We start from the raw sequence: 21,996 nt of genomic DNA on the forward strand, positions 1-21,996 counted from the left end.
CTCCTAGCCTTCAAAGGCAGCCAAATCATTAACAGAAAAACCAAAGGAAGCGTTATCCAGCCTCCTGTGTTTTTTAACTGGAAGATACATTCTCTAATCAAAGCTGTAGACTAGCAGCGCCCTGCTACACTAGCTCTTGTCATCTTTGTCCAGTGACTTAACTCTGCTCAGCTATTAGTTCTTCCCAAAGTGTTCGCTATGAAAGGGTGGCTCTCGGACTTCCCTAAAGCCCTCTCTGCATCTCAGTTAACAGTCTAGCCTGGGATATTTGTTTAATGATCAATAGAAGTTTCTGGCCCTGCCAGCGATTTTTTCAGTAGAATAACCAAGTCAATGTTTAACCACATTCTTTAGTTCTGGAATGGCAAAGTAGAAGTTGGAGGGAAGTCTCCATGGAAACGAGCCTCCCAGGAAGTGGCCAGAGAAGTTAGTGTCGGGGGACAGAACTGGAAGGATGTCATGAAGGAAACACCTGTTTTGGTAAGCTGAGGTGATCTCCTGAAAATACTGAACTAAATCAAGCTCCATATGGACCCCCAAGCCCACCCCTCATGATTTTCTTCTGAATATCTTCAAGAGAAATGGGCCTGGGCCACTCCAAGCATCAGTCTCGGGTGATCAAAGTCACACCTTTACAAAGCCAAGAGGCGGAGACTCCCTCAGCTGGCCCTGTGTTCTATGCATTAAATCGGAACCTGGAAGAAAAGAACTCATACCCATTCTTGAGACTACAGGACCAAAATCCAGCTCTAGAAAGACAGCTACCACCTCTCCGAGAAACCTGGTATGGAAGACATCCTGCAGGTACACCTAAGACCAAACATGACATTTGCATGTCTGGGACTCGGGAGAACTATGGGTACTCTTACCTGACTGTAGCAGGGACCTCAGAAAGTCTAGATTATTGAGATGCAGGGCAATGCTTTCCAGTGAGGGCTGAATGTTTGTCAGCTGACTTTCTTCCAGTACATTCTAACACTCGTGTCGATTCTGGATAAGGGACTTTTCACCCCTTTACATAAGAAGGGAAGAAGTGTAGTCTCACTCTGTCCGTAGTGATGCCAAAGTTTGTGCCCACCTCCATCAGATCCCTGAAAGGGCACAGATGTGATAGGTGGTGGCAATAATGCTCCAGCTGGGTTCTAAATTTGTTGTTGTCCCCAGAGAGATTTAATGCATCAGGCTCTGTGATTTCAAGAGCAGCACTTCAGGAGTAAACCTCTCCAATGTGGATTTGAAACCAACCTAAACAGAATCAATTTACTACATGAAGAAAGCAGATGAAGTCACCGTTCCCTAACCCCATGCCCTTCATGAACGTCCCAGAATTAAAGGAATTTTCCCCACTAGAGTGGGAAGTTCTGAGCCTGAGATGGCTCAAGTTGTTCATGTATTCTTTTCTGAAGGCTATAGTGATGATTAAACAGATTACTAACTTGGGACAAGAAATTCATGCTTATGTGTGTCATCTGGCACACACTCCGTATATTTGAATCATCTTTTCTCTTCTTCACACCCCACGTCAGTAACAAAACCAGGCTCTCCTTCCAGGACAACTCTGTCTGAACACCTTGTACGTCTCTAGCTGCCATATCTACCCAGAGTGGTTTCCATGGTTCCTTTCTGTACAAGGAAAATACTGAGTACAGTTGACTAACACAGCTCCTCTACTGTTTTTCGTTGTGGATGAGAATTTCCTCCGATGGCACTGCTTCATTTCTCTGGTTGCTTTGGTTTTGTGCTTGTCAGGGTCTCACTGTATAGCCCTAGGCTGGCCTTGAACTCTCCATGTAGCCTAGACTGGCTTACAACTCTGAGTCCTGCCTGCCTTTGCCTCACAAGTTGCTAGGATTAAAGGCATGCGGTTTTATCCTCTTCCAGGTTCTAAGGTTTTGGTAGCTACATGACAAGAGCTGATTTGGGTACATTGGAGTCCCAGCTGAAAAACTGTATTTGAAAGACAAAAGTCACATCCGTTATAACAATGAATGGAGAACATTCTCTACAAATACTGACTGTACCAAAGGCATTTTGGGTGCTGGTTTTAAGGGTCCATGTTCTAACCCTAGCCCTACTAAATACATCATACAACCTTAGACTAGTTACTTAGCAGTTTTGTTCATCTGTGGTCAGGAGCAGAAGCACATGTCTGATACAGCTTTTACCATATGGGACAGTCAAACTAAAACACAGGAGATCCTCATTCACATCACTCACATCATAAAAAGGTCAGTGTCAGAATGCGTTCTGATTGTTCAAAGAGAAGATCAGCAATTCTACAGCATGCGTAGTGTGTTACCATTTGAATCTCAGCAGAGCAATTCTGTAGCCCTGGCTTACTGCACGGAGAAGGACAGTAACATGTTGTATCCTACCGTAAACTTGGGGACTGTCCCCTGGTAACTTCCTATTTACTCTGAGAAAATAATCTATTTTCATCTCTTAAAGTATTGTTTTTCTGATTCCCTTTTTTTTGGGGGGAGGAGGTTTCATGGTATTTGACTAGTGAGCTGGAGACAGAGCTCAAACAGCATTAATCTCATATATTTGAGACCTTGGGTTTGATCTCCAGTAGATTACTGTGACTAATCAGTAAGTTTCTGTTTTCCAGGCTAAATTCTGTGTTTGAGTAACACCTGTGATCAGCAGTGACTTTTCTGTTTTTTTTTTTTTCCCAATCAACTTGGGGGGAGGGTCAGAAAAGAAGAAAACAGACTAAAATGTTCACTGGCATTCATGTGAGGACCCTTCTTTGTGTGTCTGTTGTGGAATATGGTACACTGTGTGAAAATGTATTGTTGTGATTGGTGTAATAAAAAGCTGAGCAGCCAATCGCTAGGCAGGAGATATGGGTGGAAACTTCTGGGCAGAGAGAGGACTCCGGGAAGAAGGCAGAGTCACCAGCCAGACATGGAGACGAGACAGGAGGCGTAAGATGGAGCCACATGGCAGAACATAGCTTTAAACTCTGGGCTAATTTAAGTTAGAAGAGCTAGTTGACACAAGCCTAAACTAAAGGTCAGGCTTTCATAATTAATAATAAGTCTCTGGATTATTATTTGCAGACTGGCAGTCCAAAGATAGTCCAACCAGAAAGCTTGCCACATGTGTCTTATCTGTTCGTTCACCCAGTGAGTCAGGCATGTATAATTAAAGATGCAAAATTGTGTAGATGAGGACTACTAAACAGCGATCAGCCTAGATGTCTAGTTTAACAATAAATTGATTTTAATGCTTTATTATTATCCCCATCCTTCAAGTATCCAGGTCCATGTGTCTTGACATCCCACTGAAACATGAAGAATCAAGCATTATCAAAAGGCATCCACCCCGAAGAATTCAAGTAAGATGAATTTAAAAGTCCTTCTTAAGGAATAGCTTTGCTTTAATGCTAAAATCTCCTTTCATCTATAATCATCAAAGAACCTTAAATACCTTGTAATGAAATTAAACACCATGAAAATGCTGTTACAGAGAATTGTTGACAATTGCAAAGACCATATAGTATTAGAATTTCCTTTAGCAGTGATGTCACTTTTGAGGCTCCTAACCCAAAGAAAGTATACTAACAAGGACTCAGCTAGAGAGTTAAAGGACTCAAGTCCAGCACTTAGTTGAATGAGTGTTCAAAAATCACAGCAACTACCACTTCAATTCAAGGTAAACACCACACCAGTCAACTAGATCTTTGTTATTCATGTAGTCCTTTAGCCCAATATAAAAAAGAAAATGTCATCTTTGTTTTCTACACATAGTTCAGAGTGAAGTAACTTGCCCATAGACACTGGAGCTGTTAGCCAGGCCTCTGGTTCTTCTAACCATCAGTGTAAGCTATCTCTATCTCCTGTTAATTCCATCCTTCAATCATCCGAGATGCTCCAAGCAGCTGTTGAAGTTGGGGAGACTGGGGCCAGATATAGTGGTGCACACCTTTAATCCTGGTACTCAGGAGGCATATGCAAGCAGATTTCTGTGAATTCAAGGCCAGCCAGGGCTGCATCACGAGATCCTGTCCAAAAGAGAAGAAATGGGGGCAGGGACGTGGGGATTAGGAACATCAGAGCAAGAATTTTTATGCATAGTATAAATTCTAATAAGACATCTCATTCTAGAAAGGGAAAGAGACTGGAGTGGGTTCTTGGGAATGAGCATCAGAAAACAGAAGGCTTGGGACTCTCTATGAGCGGAGAAAAAGGAGCCACACAAACCCCACCTGCCCCACAACTCACCTGGATGCCCAGAGCAGTTCCAGGGCTAATGGAAATCTCTGTTGAAGATTGTTTCCATTGCAGGCTGGTCACTTCTCTTCTTTGGAAGCTCAAAATTACTACTTGAATTGATTATTACTTTTAGTTCCAAAAGAGCATTGCTTCCAAAAATATTAGAAAATGCAAAAATATTACTTAGCTCAAGAAAAGTAAAGGGTCCATGCAATAAAGCAATGTCTAATATAAAATTGTGAGCACCTCTCTAGCTTAGCTGAGCAACCCTAAAGCTGGGCTTATTCTTAAACTAAATGTGCTCTTTCAAAGGTGTATTTAATGTATGCCTCTGTGAAACCCTGACACTAGCTAGCCAGGTCAAAAGAAGAAATCACTACAGCCAGAGAAATACATTCATGCTGTACTCTCTAGTTCGCAGAATAATTTTAAGATTTATGAATCCTAAATAAGTTAAGGTTAGGCTTTGATTTCCCCAAATTCAAAAAGAGGAGCTGGCTATTTCAGAGTCTAGCACTATACCCTGCACACCAGCAAAGCTCCCTAAGAATAAAGAATCAAGTTGCAGAATCTGATTGCAAAGACCAGGTAGACTTTATCCAATCTTACATCTTCAGTCACTGATGACAGGTGCAACACTAAGTCTAGGAATGAATGAGTGAAAAGAGGCTCCTTCCGGCTGGAGGGAAAGCACGCCACTGTACAGGTAGCAGTGTGTTTAATTAAATATAGAGATGTTTTGTTGATCCTGAGAGCTGAGATACACTAGACTCAGCAAAGTTCTGAAAAGCAGAACTCTATGCAGCTTGCCTGAGCTCTCCTCTGTGCTTTAATCCCCCCCCACACCCAAAGATCTCCGCTCCTCAGGGCCAACCTAAACTTGAATCTTGTGTATCCAATCAAACGGACAAGATGGCCTGACCACGGCTGAGATTCCAGTTCCTGTGGAGAAAAGATCTTATTGGCTCAGCTTTTCTGAGTCTAGCTCTGATCCGATGAGCTGGGAGAAGACTTGCTTGTGCTGTAGAAACGTGGGCAGAGGAGCCACCCTGTAGGTTCTGGAGTCAGCTACCAGAGAAAAGGGAAATCGCTAGGAACTTGGCAGACGCTCCCAAAGATATCATCTATAATTATCTGCACAAATGAGGCTCGGCACATTTTCTGCCACAAATGGGTTTTTGAGAGAATAATAAATGCAGGGTTCCCATGACATGCTAATTAATAGCCTGATCTCTGCCAAAGAAAATTCTAAAAGTATTTTTAATTATTAAACCAAGCCTAATTGCATCCTAAATAATTTGGGTTGCGTACTTGGCGCTCCCCAGTTCCTGAACATCTCCATTCCTCAAGCAGAGAGCACCTCTTCCTGGAGGTGAGAGCTGAGCCTCTGCCTAGAGCTCTTAATCAACAGGACTCCCCGACCCCCACTGTGTAGAAGAGTTGATCAGCAGCGCCCCCTCTGGCCTGCCCACCTTCCCCTTCTACACTGCAGTTGAACCAACTCCCCACCCCCTACACACACATACACATGCACACGCACACACGCCCGCACACACACATGCATGCATACACACGTGTGCACACCCACACACATGCACGCAGACACACATGCACACACACAGCAATATTGACCCAAGTAATTCAGCTGGATAATTCTGAGTGCCAGGGAATGTTAAAATTTCAGCATCTCTCTAAGGCTCACACTGAACAACCTATTAACCACTGAGAACCCACCCAGCAGCCCTGATTCCCTCAGCCCCTTTCTATGTGCACACTATCTTCCTCTAAAGATATTGGGAATCCCTAGTTTTAACATGGAAAATCCAAAATATTCCAAAATCCAGTTTTATCTAAACAACACTGGCATTACTACAGGAGGAAAATCCTACACCTGATCTCATGTGCTGGTTTGTTGCCCAAACAGCAGAAACACTACCTAAAGTTACCTTTAGCCAGGGCACGTAACCAACACATGAAACAAGCTTTATGAACTTGGGTCCCATTCCCAAGACATCTCATTATACACATGCAAATATCTGAAAACCCAAAATAAAACCCCACATTTGAAACACTACTGGTCCCAAGAATTTCAAGTAAGGGCTACTTAGCATAGATAATATGTGCAGGAGGATTTTGATAAGTGTTGCCAATGTCCCCAAAGGAAACAGGTGGCACACTGAAATCATAGCAATTCAGGGGTATTTTCTTTGTAACTATCCATGCACAGAAGATTGGTTAAGAGGAACAGCCGAAGATATAGCAGTCAGCATTAGAGGTGGCTGATGGGTAACCAGCTCCAGGCAAGGGGAGAGATTTCTGGAGCCTGAAAGAAAAAGGCCAGATAGAGAAAGCTGGGTTGCAAATAAGAGAAACCCTCCACTGAGGGACACAGTCACCCTGTACCACCTTGTGAAGAATCAGAAGTCCAAATACCTGACCTCATCATCATCCCCTTCCTATTGGCTACACCCAATAGGAAGCCAGAGGCAAGGAGTTGCTGCATGGGTACAGGCAGAGAACAAGTGTCCAGTGGGTGAGCAGATTTGGAGACCAACGGAACATACCTGGTACCATGGCATTCAATTTCAGGCTTTTCCTACATGCTAAGACTTTCTTACTGCTGAATGTTACATTTTATTGATTTTTGTCCTCATCTATTAAAACAATCACATACACCCACACACAGGTGTAAACCGCTTTGGGTGAGTTACTTAGTCTAGGGGTTGTAACCCACCCTGAAGTCAGTTATTCCAGGGTCACGAGAGGCACTATCTGGAAGATAATGGGCTAAGAGAGAAGAAGGAGGCCAAGCAGATTTGTCGAAGCCTCCGTTTATTAGAGACAGGTTACAGCTTATATAGGATAAGGAGTTGGGGGGTGGGCACAGGGGCCTGGACTCTTGCCACGTGGTTCACGTTGGTCGCGTGGTTCACGTTGGTCACATAGGCCAGGAGGTTACGTTCGGTCAGGTCACTTAGGCGAGGAGTTCACAGGTTGACACACCTAGTTCTCTAGATAGTTTGGAATGTGGGGCGGGTTCCACTAACAGATAGCTCTCCATTAACAGCCAATTTGGGTGTGGGGTAGGCTCTGTCAACAGAACGATTCTTAACACAATTATGGGTGTGGGGTTCTCTGCAGACTCCCCAGGGTGATGGGGTTCCTGCAATAATCCTAGGAGGAAACGGCTCCTGACACACAGGATGTGCCAGCCCACACAAAAATTAAAAAAAAAAATGTAGGTTTTCTTTTTGATGCAGTGTAGTTGATACAGTGTAGATTTTATAATGCTGAACCGTGCTTACACTTCTGCCATTAATCTGACTTGGTCTAAGTATCTAAGTGCACGCCTTGCTGAGCTGGATTTCCTAAGGTTTTGTGTATCCGCTTTAATGAGTGAGACAGAGCTATGCTTTTCTAATACACTTTTACACCAGCTTTGCCACCAAGACTGAATTAGTCTTATCAAATGAAGAGACTTCCCATCCCTCTTTCCCAAAGCATTTGTTATAACACAGGAATTCTCTATTCTCCAACCGGTTAGTAAACATGTCTCCAGCACTCTTCTTAGACGCTTGGACTTGTAAGGGAAGCGATCATTTTTCCTACCTGCTTGACTTCTTTACAGTTCTGAGTTGACTTGGGTATTTTATTTTTGCCAATTGTTTCTTGGAAATTATCCAGTTAACATAAAGCTTTTGAATTTATGAAGTCTTATCTTCTTCATATACTATCTTTTGCTAAGTCTTATGAAATGGATCTTCCAGCTTACAGTGTGAAGCCTGTGTGTGTGTGTGTTTGTGTGTGTACATGTGTGCGTGTGTGTGTGTGTGTGTGTGTGTGTGTGTGTGTGTGTGTGTGTTAACTAGAGATTGAGGTTGGGTTTCTCCTTTAGTCACCCTCCACTTTATTTATTGACAAGAAGTCTCTCACTGAACCTGGAGTTCACCAATCCAGAGTTCATTTTGTCCAAAGAGTCCGTTTTCATCTCCCAAGTGCTAGGTCTAACACTCTAGTGGTGAGCATTTTATCCTCTGAGCCATCCCCAGCCCCAGACACCTTATTTCATGCTTACAGTGCTGTGAATTGAACCCATGGCCTCATACATGCTAAAGGAGCATGTCGTACTACTCAGTTCCCCAGCCCTCCAGCTCTCTCACAATAAGTAACATGGTGGATAACTCAGCCCTGATTTCAAGCTGTGAACCTGGATCTTCTATGGAACGTTTCCTGATCCCCTTTATCCAATATAAATAGCTCACAGGCTTCACCTGTCCGTCAGCTCCCCACAAATATTTGCCCTCCTGTTCTGTTTTCTGATCTACGGAAATATTTGACTTGGGCTGAAGCCAAGTCGTGTCCCATTGACTGTATTGTTTCCTCGTCCATGGACAACTGTTGGGAACAAGAAATGCCACTGAAGTGTAACTACGTTGCAAGGACTTGATCAGAAATTCTTTCTGGGCCTTAGGTGGTCACCTACATAAAATAAAGCTGTCATAGAACACTTTCTCTACTTCCCAGAGCCTGAAGTCACAGCGCCAGACAAATGCTACATTTTCTGGGAGCTGCTCTGACCCTCCTCCCTTTTCTGACTCATAAACAAAAACTAGCCTCTTTCAGGTTAGTGTTTATCACCAAGTGCAGCTATCTGTGCTGTATGGACGCTTTGTTTTCCATTACCAAAGCCCTAGCACATACTCCAACTGGCGATATTTATCCCCGGTTGTACAGTGAATTAATTCAAGAAATCTTCAAACAAATAAGATCTTTCCTAGTATTGAAAATGAAACGTTCCACCCTACCCCTTCTCTGAGCACTTCCTTCCAGCATGTTTCCTCTGCAAGGGACAAAGCCAGGACTCTTCCTTCCCCTGCAGGGCAAGCGATGCTCACGTGAACATCTGAAGCAATGTCACTTGGCTGGCATTTTTAAGTGAAGCCCATTTTCCCAAGCATTTCATTTGTTTCTCAGGCTGAAAAATTCTATGCGGATGGAAATCTGTTTGCAGTGTCGCTTGCTGCCATCTAGTGGCTTTGCAAAGGGAGTGTGTGGTTATGTTCTTTTTTCAGAAAGTTGCCTGGAAAGTTCTTAAAGATATCTACCATTTAACCTTTATCAGAAATGCGAATCTAAAGAGAAGGCTGAGAACAGAGGAGAGGAGCCTGTTGTGACTCAGACATTCATACTGTCAAATCAAAATGACTCAAGGATCTTGGCTTCTTCAGACTCGGTGTTCCGACTGCACACACACAGTAGCCCACTTCTGTAGTCCACTCTCCACGCATCTCTTTTGTTTATTTGTGACAGTGTGGGACCACTCTCGACCCCATCAGTGAGTGCCTCTGGAGGATTTTGCAAGCTATCTATTCCCAAGATGGACCCCGAACCTGGGCAGTCCACAGCTCCAGTGTAGGGCTGCACGGTTTTATTTCACAGTGTGAGGGCATTCTGAGGATCAAACATTTGCAGGGCAAACAATAAGGCGAAGAGCCTGGCTTAAAACTGGGTACACATCTGAGATGAATCCTAGTGATGCCACTTCCCAGCTGGGCAAACTTGGACAGGCCATTAGTCTTTCTAAAATGAGGACCCTCGTAATTCATACACAGAGCTCACCTGAGAATAATGTGTGATGATCAGTTTATTCGTGGCCATAGTATGGAATAGTGGCTACACAGCCATGCAGACTCACACATACACAAATCCCGGAGACTCGCCCATGCAGAGGAGACACAGACCCTTCTGTTTTTCCTTTCCCCACGAGTGTCTGGAGGGCTCCCTCTTTTGGGGGTCTCCCTCCAGGATCCTGACACAATCCACTGCTACTCCTAAACCAGCACCTTCCTGCCCCGGAAAACTGTGAGCAAGGGGAACAAACAAGCTCCTCCTCCTGTCTCAGTCACCTGTCGTTGCTTCTTTGCTGGACTGAGATACAGGGCCAGGCCTCGTGGGAATGATCTCGTAGTCACTGTTGATCACTGCTGAGGACTCTGGGGATGCTTCTCTGGTGAGACTGCGCTAGAGAGCCAGCTCTTGCCTCAAACACAGACTGCGTGGATGGGAAGAACTCAGCTGTCTGAGTGAGCAGACTCTGCAGGCACATACACGCATGCGCACACACACATATACACACACACACACACACACACACGCACCCACGCACGCACGCACGCGCGCACTGCAGGTCAATGTGAGGGACCAGTTTTGTCTCCGATGCTCAGCTTGTAGAGCCCATTGTCATGTCTCCTGAGGTGGAGGAGGAAGGCTCAGCAGTGGGCCAGGGCCATGGCTCAGTGGTAAAGCACTTGTTGTGTAGGGATGAGGGCCAGACTTTGAGAACCCAACACCCACAAAAAAAGCTGCAACTCCAGGTCTAGAAGTATGCGGTTATGACGGTGCACATCGGTAACGGTTGGGATGGGAGGAGCTTCATGTAAAGACAGATGGTGCCCAGGGTCTTGGTGGCCAGCCACCTAATGGAAACCATTCGCTACACGGGACATCAACCCTTGGTCTCTACATGTACACACATATATGTGCAACAGAGAGAGAGAGGTAGGTTAGGCAAACCCATGGATATACCTCTGCTCAGTCTTAGTGAGCCTTTTATGCTCCCATGAAGCCTAGCCCTTGCTAGACAAAGGTGACTGCCTTTTGTCGGCACTTTGTACTTCCTGTTAAGTGTATCTTGTCACCCATGGTTACAGAGGGAGCTTCTCTAGAGACTTCCAAAATATGCCACTTCCTAAGCCCTGGGACAGCTCAGTTGGTGGTAACAGGAAGGTCAGGTGTGTCTCCCGTATCTCCATCTCTGCTAGCCTAAAACCCCAGCTGTTTGGTAACTCTGAGCATGGTCCATCAGTCCAGCAGGAAATCGCTCCATTCTCTGACCACGATTTTGATTAATAACTCACTGGAAACGGTGTGATAGAATAATAAAGAACCCCAGGGGTCAAAAAGCCTTTCTCACAGATAACTCTGATACTGTGGGCACCACCTTCTCTGCGCATGCCCAGGAGGAAGTTCTGCTTTCACAGAGCGCTCAGGGAGTTTAACATCTCTCCTTTTGTGTTTCATCGTCTCGTCTCGTGCTTGTGGGATGCTGAATACTCTAAACACTGGACCTCTAGAAGCTTGACCCCATTGACCTGCCACAAGTAATTACCTCTGAGCAACTCCTGCGCCAGCGAGAAGCCAGAACAGAACACAAAGCAGAGGTGAGCCGTGGCAGCCGCTGACTGGGGGAAGCGGGTGTGACCCGGGCAGCCGCTCTTTTCATGCCTCCCCGTTCACACAGGAGTTCAAAGCCGAAGCAGACAGTTCAGTCCTTGTCAGGCAGGATGTTTGAAGCTGTAGCGCTTGCCCATACCTGCCTCCAACTGGCGAGCGCTCTTCACTCTTGGATGAGGCCAGGCTCTGTTTGCTTTGTGGATCAAACAGGCATATGCAGATGAGAGGGGGATTTTACATGGAAACGGGTGATTTTAGAACTTTTAAATCCGTGGTGAGGGAAAGCCAGCAAGGCTCTTCCCTTCACCCCTCCTGAGTGGAAAACTAACCCTCTGTGCCCTCTCCAGGGAAGATCTTATCCAGAAGTCCTTGGCTTCCGGGTAACAGCCCTGAGAGGTCTTCTCTCAGCTCTGTCCTGCTGAGAGAAAATGAATGCTGTTAGTAGAAGGGTCACTTTCCTGCCCTGCCCTGACTCGCTGGACCCAGCCAGACCCTGCTGTAGGTCTGGGTAAGAGGCACCTGATTGCCACAGGTCCTCAAAGTCACGCTTAAGGTGCTGACTGCGGGGACAGCCTCCCCATAGACTTCTTTGTGACCGTTTGACACACTGTCCCCAGAGGAACAGAATCATCGGCTCTCTCCTTCACCTCTGGACAACAGCAAGTGACAGATGAAACTATGTGCACCTCTGCTTGCCCTCGAGAGCCACCTTTTTCATGACGGGAAATTTCATGACAGCCACTGAATTTCATGACAGACTAAGGGAAGACCACCAGACTTCCCAGCGGTCGCTTCAAACCCTCTTCAACTGCCATGCTCTCTCGGGTTTATATTCGGATATGAAAGTATGTTGTAGGGAAATAGGTTCCACTGAACCACCCAGAGTGTCTTCTCTCATTGCACAGCCAACCCGTCACTGTTAGAGGACACGGGAAGAAAAAGGAAGGCCACATCAGACCAGGACACTTTTCTAGAGAGCTAGTAAAAGCATCTGTTGGCCAGAAAAATGGTATGTTGTCAAAGTGAGATTATCAAAATGAAATCGTCAAAACCCTCACATTCAAGGCTTACAAAATCCTGCAAGAACCTTTAAACCAGTCTTAGATGCACAGCACAGTGCTACTTAGTTCTGTGACAGCTGGGCAAAGGACTTGTCAGGGACTTGGCGGCAGGACACCTTTATCATGACAGGAGATCGGCTACAGATTCTAAAGGATTAAGATCCACTGCTCCAGGAAGGGTTGAAGGCAGTGGAATTACAATCCCCCATACTAATAGATGCGTCATCTCTCACAGCAGGAACCTGAGAAGAAAATGCAGCTCCCGAGGTACACCTCTGGGAAGAGACAGTATTTACATAAGATGCAAATGCTGGAGCGGAACCAAAGAAGGCAGGAGGTAAAGAGAAGATGGTCACCTTTACCACTTTAGAGGGCATTGTCACCGTGCTGCTGAGCCAGTCAGTTCTCAGCAGCAGAGCAGAAGCCGCCACTGCCTGAGCTGGGAAAAGCAGGAAGATGACCTTTTGCTCCCAGTCTTGATGCGTCCTTACTTTTTTCTTTTTTTCTTCCTGCAAGGTTAGATCTGCACTTCAAACATACCTTTCTTTTTCCTTTTTGTTTTTATCTACTTCTTTATTTCGTGAGGGCAGAGAGCACACGCATGTGCCGCAGAAGGAGGACAGTGGCTAATTTTTGGTAGTAGGTTTTTTTTTTCCCTCCATCTTATGGGTTCTGGTCATCAAACTCAGATTGTCAGGCTTGGCAGCAAGCTCCCTTAGTCACTGAGTCATCTCACTGGTCCCTCAAGTGTCCCTTTCTCTTTTCTCTTTGCTTTGTCTTTGAGAAAGGGGCTCATTCTATAACCCTCGCTGGCCTAGAACTCACTGTGTGGGCCAAGATGGCCTCCTGTCTCCTGAGGGTTGGGGTTAAAGATGTGCAAAAGCCTAGTCTGTGTCTCTGTTAAAAAGCTGCCCCTTGGCCCTCTTGCTGTAGCCAGAACATAGAGTAAATCATTCTTTTCTTGGCTTAGTAAGAGAGGGAATGGAGTCAGTCTTTATTCTGAAATAGAGGCCTCTCCCTAGAATCCATGGCATAGAACTTCCTAGTGAGGAGCACCTCCTGCCAGGATGCCTGTACCCCATGCTTGGGAGGCTAGCGAAGAGGACTGCCACAGGATCTAGGCCAGTCTGGGTTACACAGAAAGTTTCAGGACAGCCGAGCTATGGAGTGAAACCCTGTTTCCAAAAGAAGAAACAAGCAAGGCTTTTGTCTTGCTCCATTTCTGCTTCTTTAAGAGAATACCAAAGACACGGTAACTAGTAAAGATGATGTCTTAGTCAGGGTTTCGATTGCTGTGAAGAGACACCACGACCACGGCAATTCTTATAAAGGAAAACATTTCATCGGAGTGGCCGCTTACATTAAGAGGTCCAGTCCATTATCATCATGGCGGGACATGGCTGCATGCAGCAGACATGGTGCTGGAGAATTAGCCAAGTGTCCTACATCTTGACTTACAGGCAACAAAACATGGTCTCAGACACTGGGTGGTATCTTGAGCATGTATGAGACCTCAAAGCCCAACTCCATAGTGACACACTTCCTCTAACAAGACCACACCCACTCCAACAAGGACATGCCTCCTAATAGCACCACTCCCATTAGGGGCCATTTTCTTTCAGACCACCACAGATGGTGACTATATTGAGGTGAGGAAGTCTAAGGCTGAGATACGCAGTTGATGAGGCACCGCACAGCGGAGGACATGGCGGGCGACAGTGTCAGTGAGAGTGAGGGGTCAGGAGCAATGAGGGCAGCCTTTGTAACCTTCCAGGGAGAGCTGTTCTCCTCCTGCCGTAATAGTTTTACTCTCCACCCAAACATCTCTTAAAGTCCCGCCTGCAAATTAGCAAAAGAACTGGGGAGGGGTATGTTTCCAACCTGTGAATTTGGGAGGACACACTGGAACACTTTGGAACACTTTCTGCGGCAAAGCTCTGCAAATAACATCCTGAAACCCCCACACACACTCTCTAAGGGTCTAAGGAACTGGTCTTGTAGTTATGTCCGCAATTCCAAAGACCCACCTACAGACAAGGGCTGATAGGCAGGCTCCTTTTCATAGATGCATGCCTCTATGAGCCAGCGAGTATGCTCGCCTTTCTCCAAACAAGCCTGAGAATAAAGCTGTCACAGAAGGTGATGGGAATAGAGCCATTCTGAAGTGTTCAAGGGTGACCAGGTCTGTGAAATGTCCACACTTTGGTGTTGCCAAATCTGTTCTGGAAAAGACAGTTTGGGAGAATATTAACCACTTCTAGTTTATCATTTCAGGCCCAAGTGGAGTTGATGAAGAGTCTTCAGAGTGCAGCAAGACTCGATATGCAAAAGCGGAAAGACCATAATGACAATAAAATCACCCAAAGCTTGCCAAGGAACGATAGCTATGACGTTATCACCATACTGCCTGATGAAACCCTAAACAGAGACCCAGGTGAGGACTGTCATTCCTTCAGTAGAACATTTCACATTCTGGTGTAGTTTGGCTTGGTTTGGTTTGGTGGTTGTTTTAAGACAGGCTTTCATGTAGCTCAGGGTAGCCTCAGACTCAGACTCACTACGTAGTCAAAGATGACCTTGAACTTCTGATCCTCCTGCACCCCCTCCCAATTTCTGCATTGCACCAGTATGCCTGGTTTGCTTATGCCATGCTGGATAGCAAGGCCAGGGCTTTGTAAAGGGCAGGCAAACACTCCACCAACATAGCTACATGATGCAGACATGTCCATTATGGGCAGGGGAAGGAGAGTGAGGGGAGAACCAATAGCTGCCACCGAGGGGAGATTCAGTGTCTCAGAATGAACGGCATGCTGCATTCTGTTTTACCTCTCTTAGAGAAAAAGACAAAAAAAGAAAAAAGCACAGAGGTCTTTCTTCTTGTAGATTCCAAGTGCTTTATAGGCACTCCTGAAATCATAAGAGAGGCTCCTAGCATCATCTTGTGTCAGAGAGGGAGAGGCTCTTATAGATACATGAAGCTGTCTGTGCTTACAGGCCACATGACCATCAGCCCCTTATCCCTGGAAGCACCCTTTGCCCTGTAGCTCAGTCTTCTTGGGTACCCAGAGTACCTACAGTGAATCTAGCACCACTACCCTCTCCACCTGGCTCCTGCTTCATCCAGTATCTCTATGTGGGGGGCCCTCATGTCACTTGGGCCAGAGCTGCATCCTCAGCCTCACAAGCTGAAGTTCTAGAAGCACTGTGCTGATCCAGAGTAACCTCATAGAAAACAAATCTGGCCATGTTACTCCCCTGCTAAGAAAACAATCACCAGGATGGGAGAGCTGGCTCAGGGGTCCAGAGGACCAAGTTTGCTTCTCAGTACCCGTGTAGGGTGGCTCAGAACTGTCTGTAACTCCAGTTGCAGGGTATCTGGTGTCCTCTTCTAGCCTCCCACCCCCAAAGCCTGCACTCGCATGCCACACAAGAACACAAACACCTACTCGTGAGCAAAAATAAATCTTAAAAAAAAAAGCAGTCAGATTTCTACCAACCTGGGGACAAAAGCTCAGCTCTTTTACAGGGCCCCCCCTGAGCCTTCAGGATCCAGCCAATGCCTATGCTCTGATTTCCGCTCCTGCTGTGCTCACGGCCAGTTCCACACTCTAATCCAACAGCTATCCTCATCCACACCCTGCCTGCTATGCTGCCCCCACTAGAGTGCCCATTATGTTTTCCCAGTGTGAGGTCCCCAGGAGAAAGCTGCATGCATCCCATCTTGTTCCCAAACAGAGACTGCTGTGCTGTGGGCAAAACCCGCATCAGTAGGGCTGACCATGGTGGAGCGCGTGGCAAGTGAGCTCTACGCTGCAAAATCACCTGCTGAGGGGGACTCTGTCCCCACCCCAAGAGCATGGGTCTCAATCGATAAATTAATTAAACAAAAGTCAGAATAAATGAAAATCAGCTTGAGATATCCATTTAGCCCATGCCCTAGTCTCAGTAAAAACAGGCTTTGCTGTCAAATAAATTTTTGCCACTGAAAAAAATATTGACAAAACAACTAAGAAAAAGGGGGCCATCACCTGAGAACAACTATGCTGGCTTTGGAAAATGTGCTGGGCTTGGAGGGACCCAGGAGGGACTGAAGACAAGGGTTTTCCATTGCTTCCCTGAGGCTTCCTAAAGAGGTTTCACTCTGCTCCAACTGCAGTTCTCTCTCTCTCTCTCTCTCTCTCTCTCTCTCTCTCTCTCTCTCTCTCTCTCTCTCTCTTTCTCAACCTGTAATCCCAGTTCTTGATCACCATGAGTACCTTAAACGACATAGTGAGTTCCAAGCCAACCTGGACTCCACAGTGAGACCCAGTCTCAAAATCAGACAAACCACTTGGTACTGTGATTGCTCATTTAAATCTCACCCAGCTAGAAGATAGACGTTAACCCTCATCTGTACGTAAGATAGCCAGAATTCAAGGTCACATCTTCTTGACCTGCCTGCTACCACGACCTCCCTCAGATGTCAAGGATTTGTAGCTTTCTCTAGGACAACCTTGGGAAGTATGCAGGCCTAAAGCTCTGAGCCCTCACCCATCTTTGAAGAAACCGAAGCTGAAGAAGGTCATAGATGCTGGCCTTCATATTCTCCTATCCCAGATCTTTGTAGGATGGGAGCAGAAACAGGAAGCCTAGCTGGAGACAGCTACTGACCATACAGGGAGGGAGAGCTGTCTCAACAAATCGAGACTGGGCCAGCTGCAGAATCCAGGAGGGTGGGGCAGGGAACACCTTTCCCAGTTCCTATCCTCATCCTACTGAACCAGCATCTCCAGACAGAGGTGGTGGATAAACCCTACATTTAATTCTCCAATTGACTCTGAAGACCAGCTGACCTTAGCTGGCCTGGATCTCAGAGTACAATCAACAACATGTCAATTGTTTGGGAATCTTTTCTCTGCGGTGAGTGGATGTGTATGTGAATATACCTGCCAAAATGCATCTAGAAAATGCAACTTGCTAGCAGGAGATAAAAATTCGTATTGTTCTCCATTTAAATGAGATCAAACATGAGGGAGGGATGCCCCTCCCCTCACCCCTTGCCACCTGTGGCAGGCGGAAGAACTGCCCCCCCCCCCCCAGGGTCATGAGAGTAAAGAGCTGGTCCTGCCCCTCACTGGGTGCAGCATGAGAAATTGGGCCCTGACCTTCCCTGTGCAGCACAGCAGAACTGGCCCTGGTGGCATGGGTGGAGGTGAGCCAGCCCTGAGGGCATGAGGGAGGAAGAGTTGACCCTATCCCCTCACCGTCTGTGGCTTTGGTGAGCTAGCTGGGGTAGTGCTGGAGAGCTCACCCTGGTGGTGACGATGCACAAGAGCTAGTGGGATGTACAACTAACTCAGCTACAGCCCAGGTCCAGACTGTGAGTTGCCCCACACCAACATCCACCTATCTGTTAACTGCTGGAGCATGGGAAGGGGCCACACAGCCACAACAACAGGATATCCAAGAGAAGTCCCAGTGAGGGTCCAGTACCCATCCTCACTGTAGCAGAAGCCAGAGGCCTCAAGCCAGACCAATGACTCATTGCAATGAACATTTGTAAGTGATGATGTATGGACTAAAGGGTGCACTGTGTGACTCACTGAGACACACTACAGCTTCCATGACAAGATTTTTTTTTTTTTAATTTGGGGAGGGAAGTTGCAAGGGCAGAAGGTGGATATGAAGGGACAGTAGGATTGGGGTGCATGATGTGAAATCCACAAAGAATCAGTAAAACGTTAAAAAAAATTAGAAAATAGAAAGTTGAAGGATTTTTTTTAATGAGATCAGATTTAACTAGGACCTCACAGAGGGAGATGTCTGCAGGCAATATCCTGGCCTGCTGCTGAGGCTGCTAGAAACGGCGATCTTTTGCTTACTTTCCTGGCTGCTGGGGCAATATTGCTGACTAGAGTTCTGCACAAGGAAGAGTTTGTTTTGGTTCACAGTTCCAGGATAGTTTGTGGTGGCAGGAAAGGTGTGAGCGCAGGAGGGAGGGGCTGGTCACATTGTGTCTGCCGTCAGGAAGCAGGTAGACATGAATGCCTCCTTCTCTGTCCTTTCTACCCAGTCTGGAAGCCCAGCCTACAGGGTGGTGCCACCCACATTTAGGGTATGTCTTCCTCAATAGACCTCTAGAAGCACAGTCACAGGTGCAACCTCTGGTGTGTCTCCTAGGTGATCCCAAAGCCAGTCAAGGTGACAATGAAAACTGTGACAGAAGTATCGCCACACACTTCTGTGACGATGGAGGGAGTGGGGGTCACATAATGTCTGCCATTCTCCGGTTGCTTCCGTTCTTGCTGCACAGGGATAATAATGGACAGCTCTAGGATTAGAAAGTGATTTTAATCACAGTACTGAGTTTTCTACAACTCACAAGAGATCATGATTATTCACCTCAGTTTCCCATATAAGGAGATGAGATGCAGAAAGGACAGGTCCGTGCATCAGGTCCCAGCCAGACGTTCTCAGGATGCTTCACTCCACGCTTTCACCCTTGATTGCTCCTGCCACTGGTTTTAGTAAAGGCTCCTTCTTGCTCATCCCAGAGAACCTCTTTGCTTGCTTTCCCTGTCTTCTAAAAGCATTTCCCTTAACTTTCCCTGTGAGTGGGATGCAGCCAAGCTCAGACACTAACCTGAGCATCCTGGTAGTCAGGAGCTGGCAACACAGGCCCCTGTTTCAGCTTCAGCGATTTAATGCAATGGCCACCATTTCTCGTTTGCCTCCAGAGGACTGGATGAGAATATTAGCCTCTTGTGAGACAGAAGACAAGCTCTATTTTCTGCTACCTCTTTAAAACAAAACCACCTTTAAATTTTTGGTTTATATATTCACATGATAAATCACAATACAGCCGTATGAAATACGTAGTTAAGTACAACGTACATGCCATACTATCACTCCCTGGTGTACAATTCTGCAAGTTTTGCTGTGCTTGTGTGGCCCATGCCCTCTCCAGAGGCATGACTGGGACACAGCTGCAGGAAAGGCACAGAAGATGGGATCAAAGTCCTTTACTGAGCCCCAGCAGTGCGCTCTTCCTGAGAGCAGACACATCTTCCTGCTCCTAGAACAGGGTCTGACAAGCGTAGTCTCTCAACCATAGATCCTTCTGCATTGTTTTATTTTTTTCAAGAGGAAATATAAATAATTAATTTTTTATAAATAAATAAATATATAAATAAATAAAAAATAATTTCTGTGACCCTATCTTTCCAGATCTGTAAAATGGGAATAAATAGTATCAGCCAATGTAGGACTCATGTCAGCTTAATCTCATATGTAAAAAGGTGAATATAAGGGCTGGGGAGATTGCTCCACTGGGAAAGTGTTTGTTCCAGGAGCTTAAGGACCTGAGTTTGGATCTTTAGTACCCATGTAAAAAGCCAAGTCAGGGCAGTAGGCATCTGTAATCCCAGTTTTAGAGAGGCAAAGATGGCGGGGGAGGGGATGACCCTCGAGGCTTGCTAGCCAACCAAGCTAGCCAACTCAGTGAGCTCTGGGTTCAGTAAGATGGAAAGCAATAGAAGTGACACTTGTCCTAAACCTCTGGCTTCCACATGCATCTGTGCACACACATTCTTCTTCCCCATGTCCTGTGCACATGCATCAACTGTGAGGCTCAGACAAATGTATAGGAATGTGGATAAAACCAAAGGAAAAATGATATTTGTATCAGTAATTTGTCTCGCCAAAGCAACAAAATACTTGACGGAAGTAACTTAAGGGAGGAGGGCTTATCCTAGCTCACAGTTTCAGTTAGTGAAGTCCAGCAGGGAAAGTACGGGGTCAGGAGTAGCAGGCAGCCGGCCACTCTACATCGGGTGGGGAAGCAGAGGGCAATAAATGCTTATACTCAGCTCACTTTCTCGCTTTTATTTGGTCCAAGACCCCAGCCTATGGGATGGTACCATATTCAGGGTGGGTATTCCCACCTAGCCTAGACAACCCCTTCTGGGCATGCTCAGAGGCTTGTCTCTCAGGGCTTTTAGAACCAGACAAGATAACAGCCAACCAACATTAACTACCACAATGTCTTATACTAAACAGCCACCCTAAATCTATTATTCCAGTGTTACCTTCAGAATTCTAATCTTATCTACCCACCTTTACTATTTAACTACTAAACTGCTAGGTGTTTTGGAAAATATATAGCTCTGTCTTTGAACTACTGTGGTGTTACAGTTTTATAAAACTGTGGTGATAAATTTTTCTAAAGCATGTATTATAAATATACAGCCATCAAACATTCGTCATGCTGATTGCTCTACCACTCAGCTCACTCCTCATTCCTTTCACACACATCAACACATATTGCCTCCCCCTGAAAACAAAATTAAAGCTTCATCTCAGAGCCTTATACACTGGCCTCTACTCTGCTCACCCAAAATCCATTTAGGTTTCTAAAGATCATGATTTTGGGCTGGGAAGCACACTGGGACAGGAGGGGCTCATGGTTTTTATTCTAATGCAGGTAGTGACAGTGTCTTTTTTCCATTGGCTGGGACCCACCCTCACAGTCTTTTGAAACTGGCTAGTTTTGAAAGAATCGTAGAGAGGAAGTGAAGGGAAGTGGGAAGGGACAGAGCACTAGGTCACTTACACCATGAGTACAAAAGGACCTCGGTGTAAATAAGTTTCAACTGGTTTTGTTGGGGGCAGGGGTATGAAGGTTAAAACATTTGCATAAAAGAGATGGGGAGACGAAAAGATTTTAATTCCTTGTGGCAAACAAGTTTACAGTGTTTACAGAAAAGGCTAACATTTCATTTTTCTTCCAGTAGTAACCTCAAGTGGGTTATTCTATGGTAAGAGCATTTTAAATACTCAGTCTTAAAGAGACAGTAAAAGAACGTTTGCCCTTTTTCAGGAAGTTCACAGGATGAAGAATTCTTGGACTATCACAGAGAGAATGACTATTGTGTCCGGAAAATTGGCAAAATGGAAGCGTGGCTCCGTGAGCAAGACACCCAAGGACAGCTTTTCTGGAGCAGCTCCAGCTACGACTCAGATGAGTTTGAGAAGGATCAGAAGAGGCCGCAAGCACTGGTGAGGACCAGGACGGAGAGGGTCCCACTTTATGATGAGTTTTATGACCGAGAATGAGAAAGCTCCTCACTGCTCAGAGAGGAGTGGTTTGATCGTTTTCATCAAAAGCATTCCTATTTGCATATGAACCACTCAGGGGGAAGTAATTTACATCTATCTTCTGGAGTCTTGTAGTCCATGGGTTTGTCATGTATGATCTAGGTCTATGACTTAAAACTGAGGGGCTGAAACAAAGGTCACTTGTTTGTCTTACTTTTCTGTGGGTAGCTGGGCTCAGGGAGGCTGTTGCCTTAGTCTCTTCACATAGTTTATAGAATTTGACAGCAGACGGCAGCTCAGACTAGAGCCACATATAGGCTGAGTTAGAACACTTTCCATACAGTCTATACATGGTCTGTGCAACAAGGTAGTAAATTTTTCCTTTCAACCAGTCCAATGTTTCTACC

At 45.8% G+C, this 21,996-nt stretch overlaps 1 protein-coding gene across 4 annotated transcripts; it reads left to right on the plus strand.

Moving 5' to 3' along the window:
• Positions 1-434: 434 nt before the first annotated feature.
• Positions 435-21,773, plus strand: Ccdc198 (coiled-coil domain containing 198). Of its 4 annotated transcripts, none has more exons than XM_005355346.2 (6): positions 435-804; positions 3,261-3,343; positions 11,354-11,440; positions 12,750-12,851; positions 14,789-14,948; positions 21,372-21,773. In XM_005355346.2, the coding sequence occupies exons 1-6, from the start codon at positions 582-584 to the stop codon at positions 21,605-21,607; spliced, it is 891 nt and encodes a 296-aa protein (XP_005355403.1). In that variant the 5' UTR covers positions 435-581; the 3' UTR covers positions 21,608-21,773. The 4 variants fall into 4 exon arrangements, with proteins under 4 accessions (XP_005355403.1, XP_013204652.1, XP_013204653.1 ...); XM_013349199.1 differs by having other exon boundaries at positions 436-784; XM_013349198.1 differs by lacking the exon at positions 12,750-12,851.
• The last annotated feature ends 223 nt before the right edge of the window (positions 21,774-21,996 follow it).

Source organism: Microtus ochrogaster, chromosome 17, assembly GCF_000317375.1.
Source record: "Microtus ochrogaster isolate Prairie Vole_2 chromosome 17, MicOch1.0, whole genome shotgun sequence".
Lineage (NCBI taxonomy): Eukaryota > Metazoa > Chordata > Mammalia > Rodentia > Cricetidae > Microtus > Microtus ochrogaster.

Coding starts and splice junctions, on each gene's coding strand:
- Ccdc198 (XM_005355346.2), top strand. CDS start 582: ATGGGCCTGGGCCACTCCAAGCATCAGTCTCGGGTGATCAAAGTCACA. Junction 3,344..11,353: donor ATCCACCCCGAAGAATTCAA/GTAAGATGAATT, acceptor CTGGACCTCTAG/AAGCTTGACCCCATTGACCT. Junction 14,949..21,371: donor AACCCTAAACAGAGACCCAG/GTGAGGACTGTC, acceptor GCCCTTTTTCAG/GAAGTTCACAGGATGAAGAA.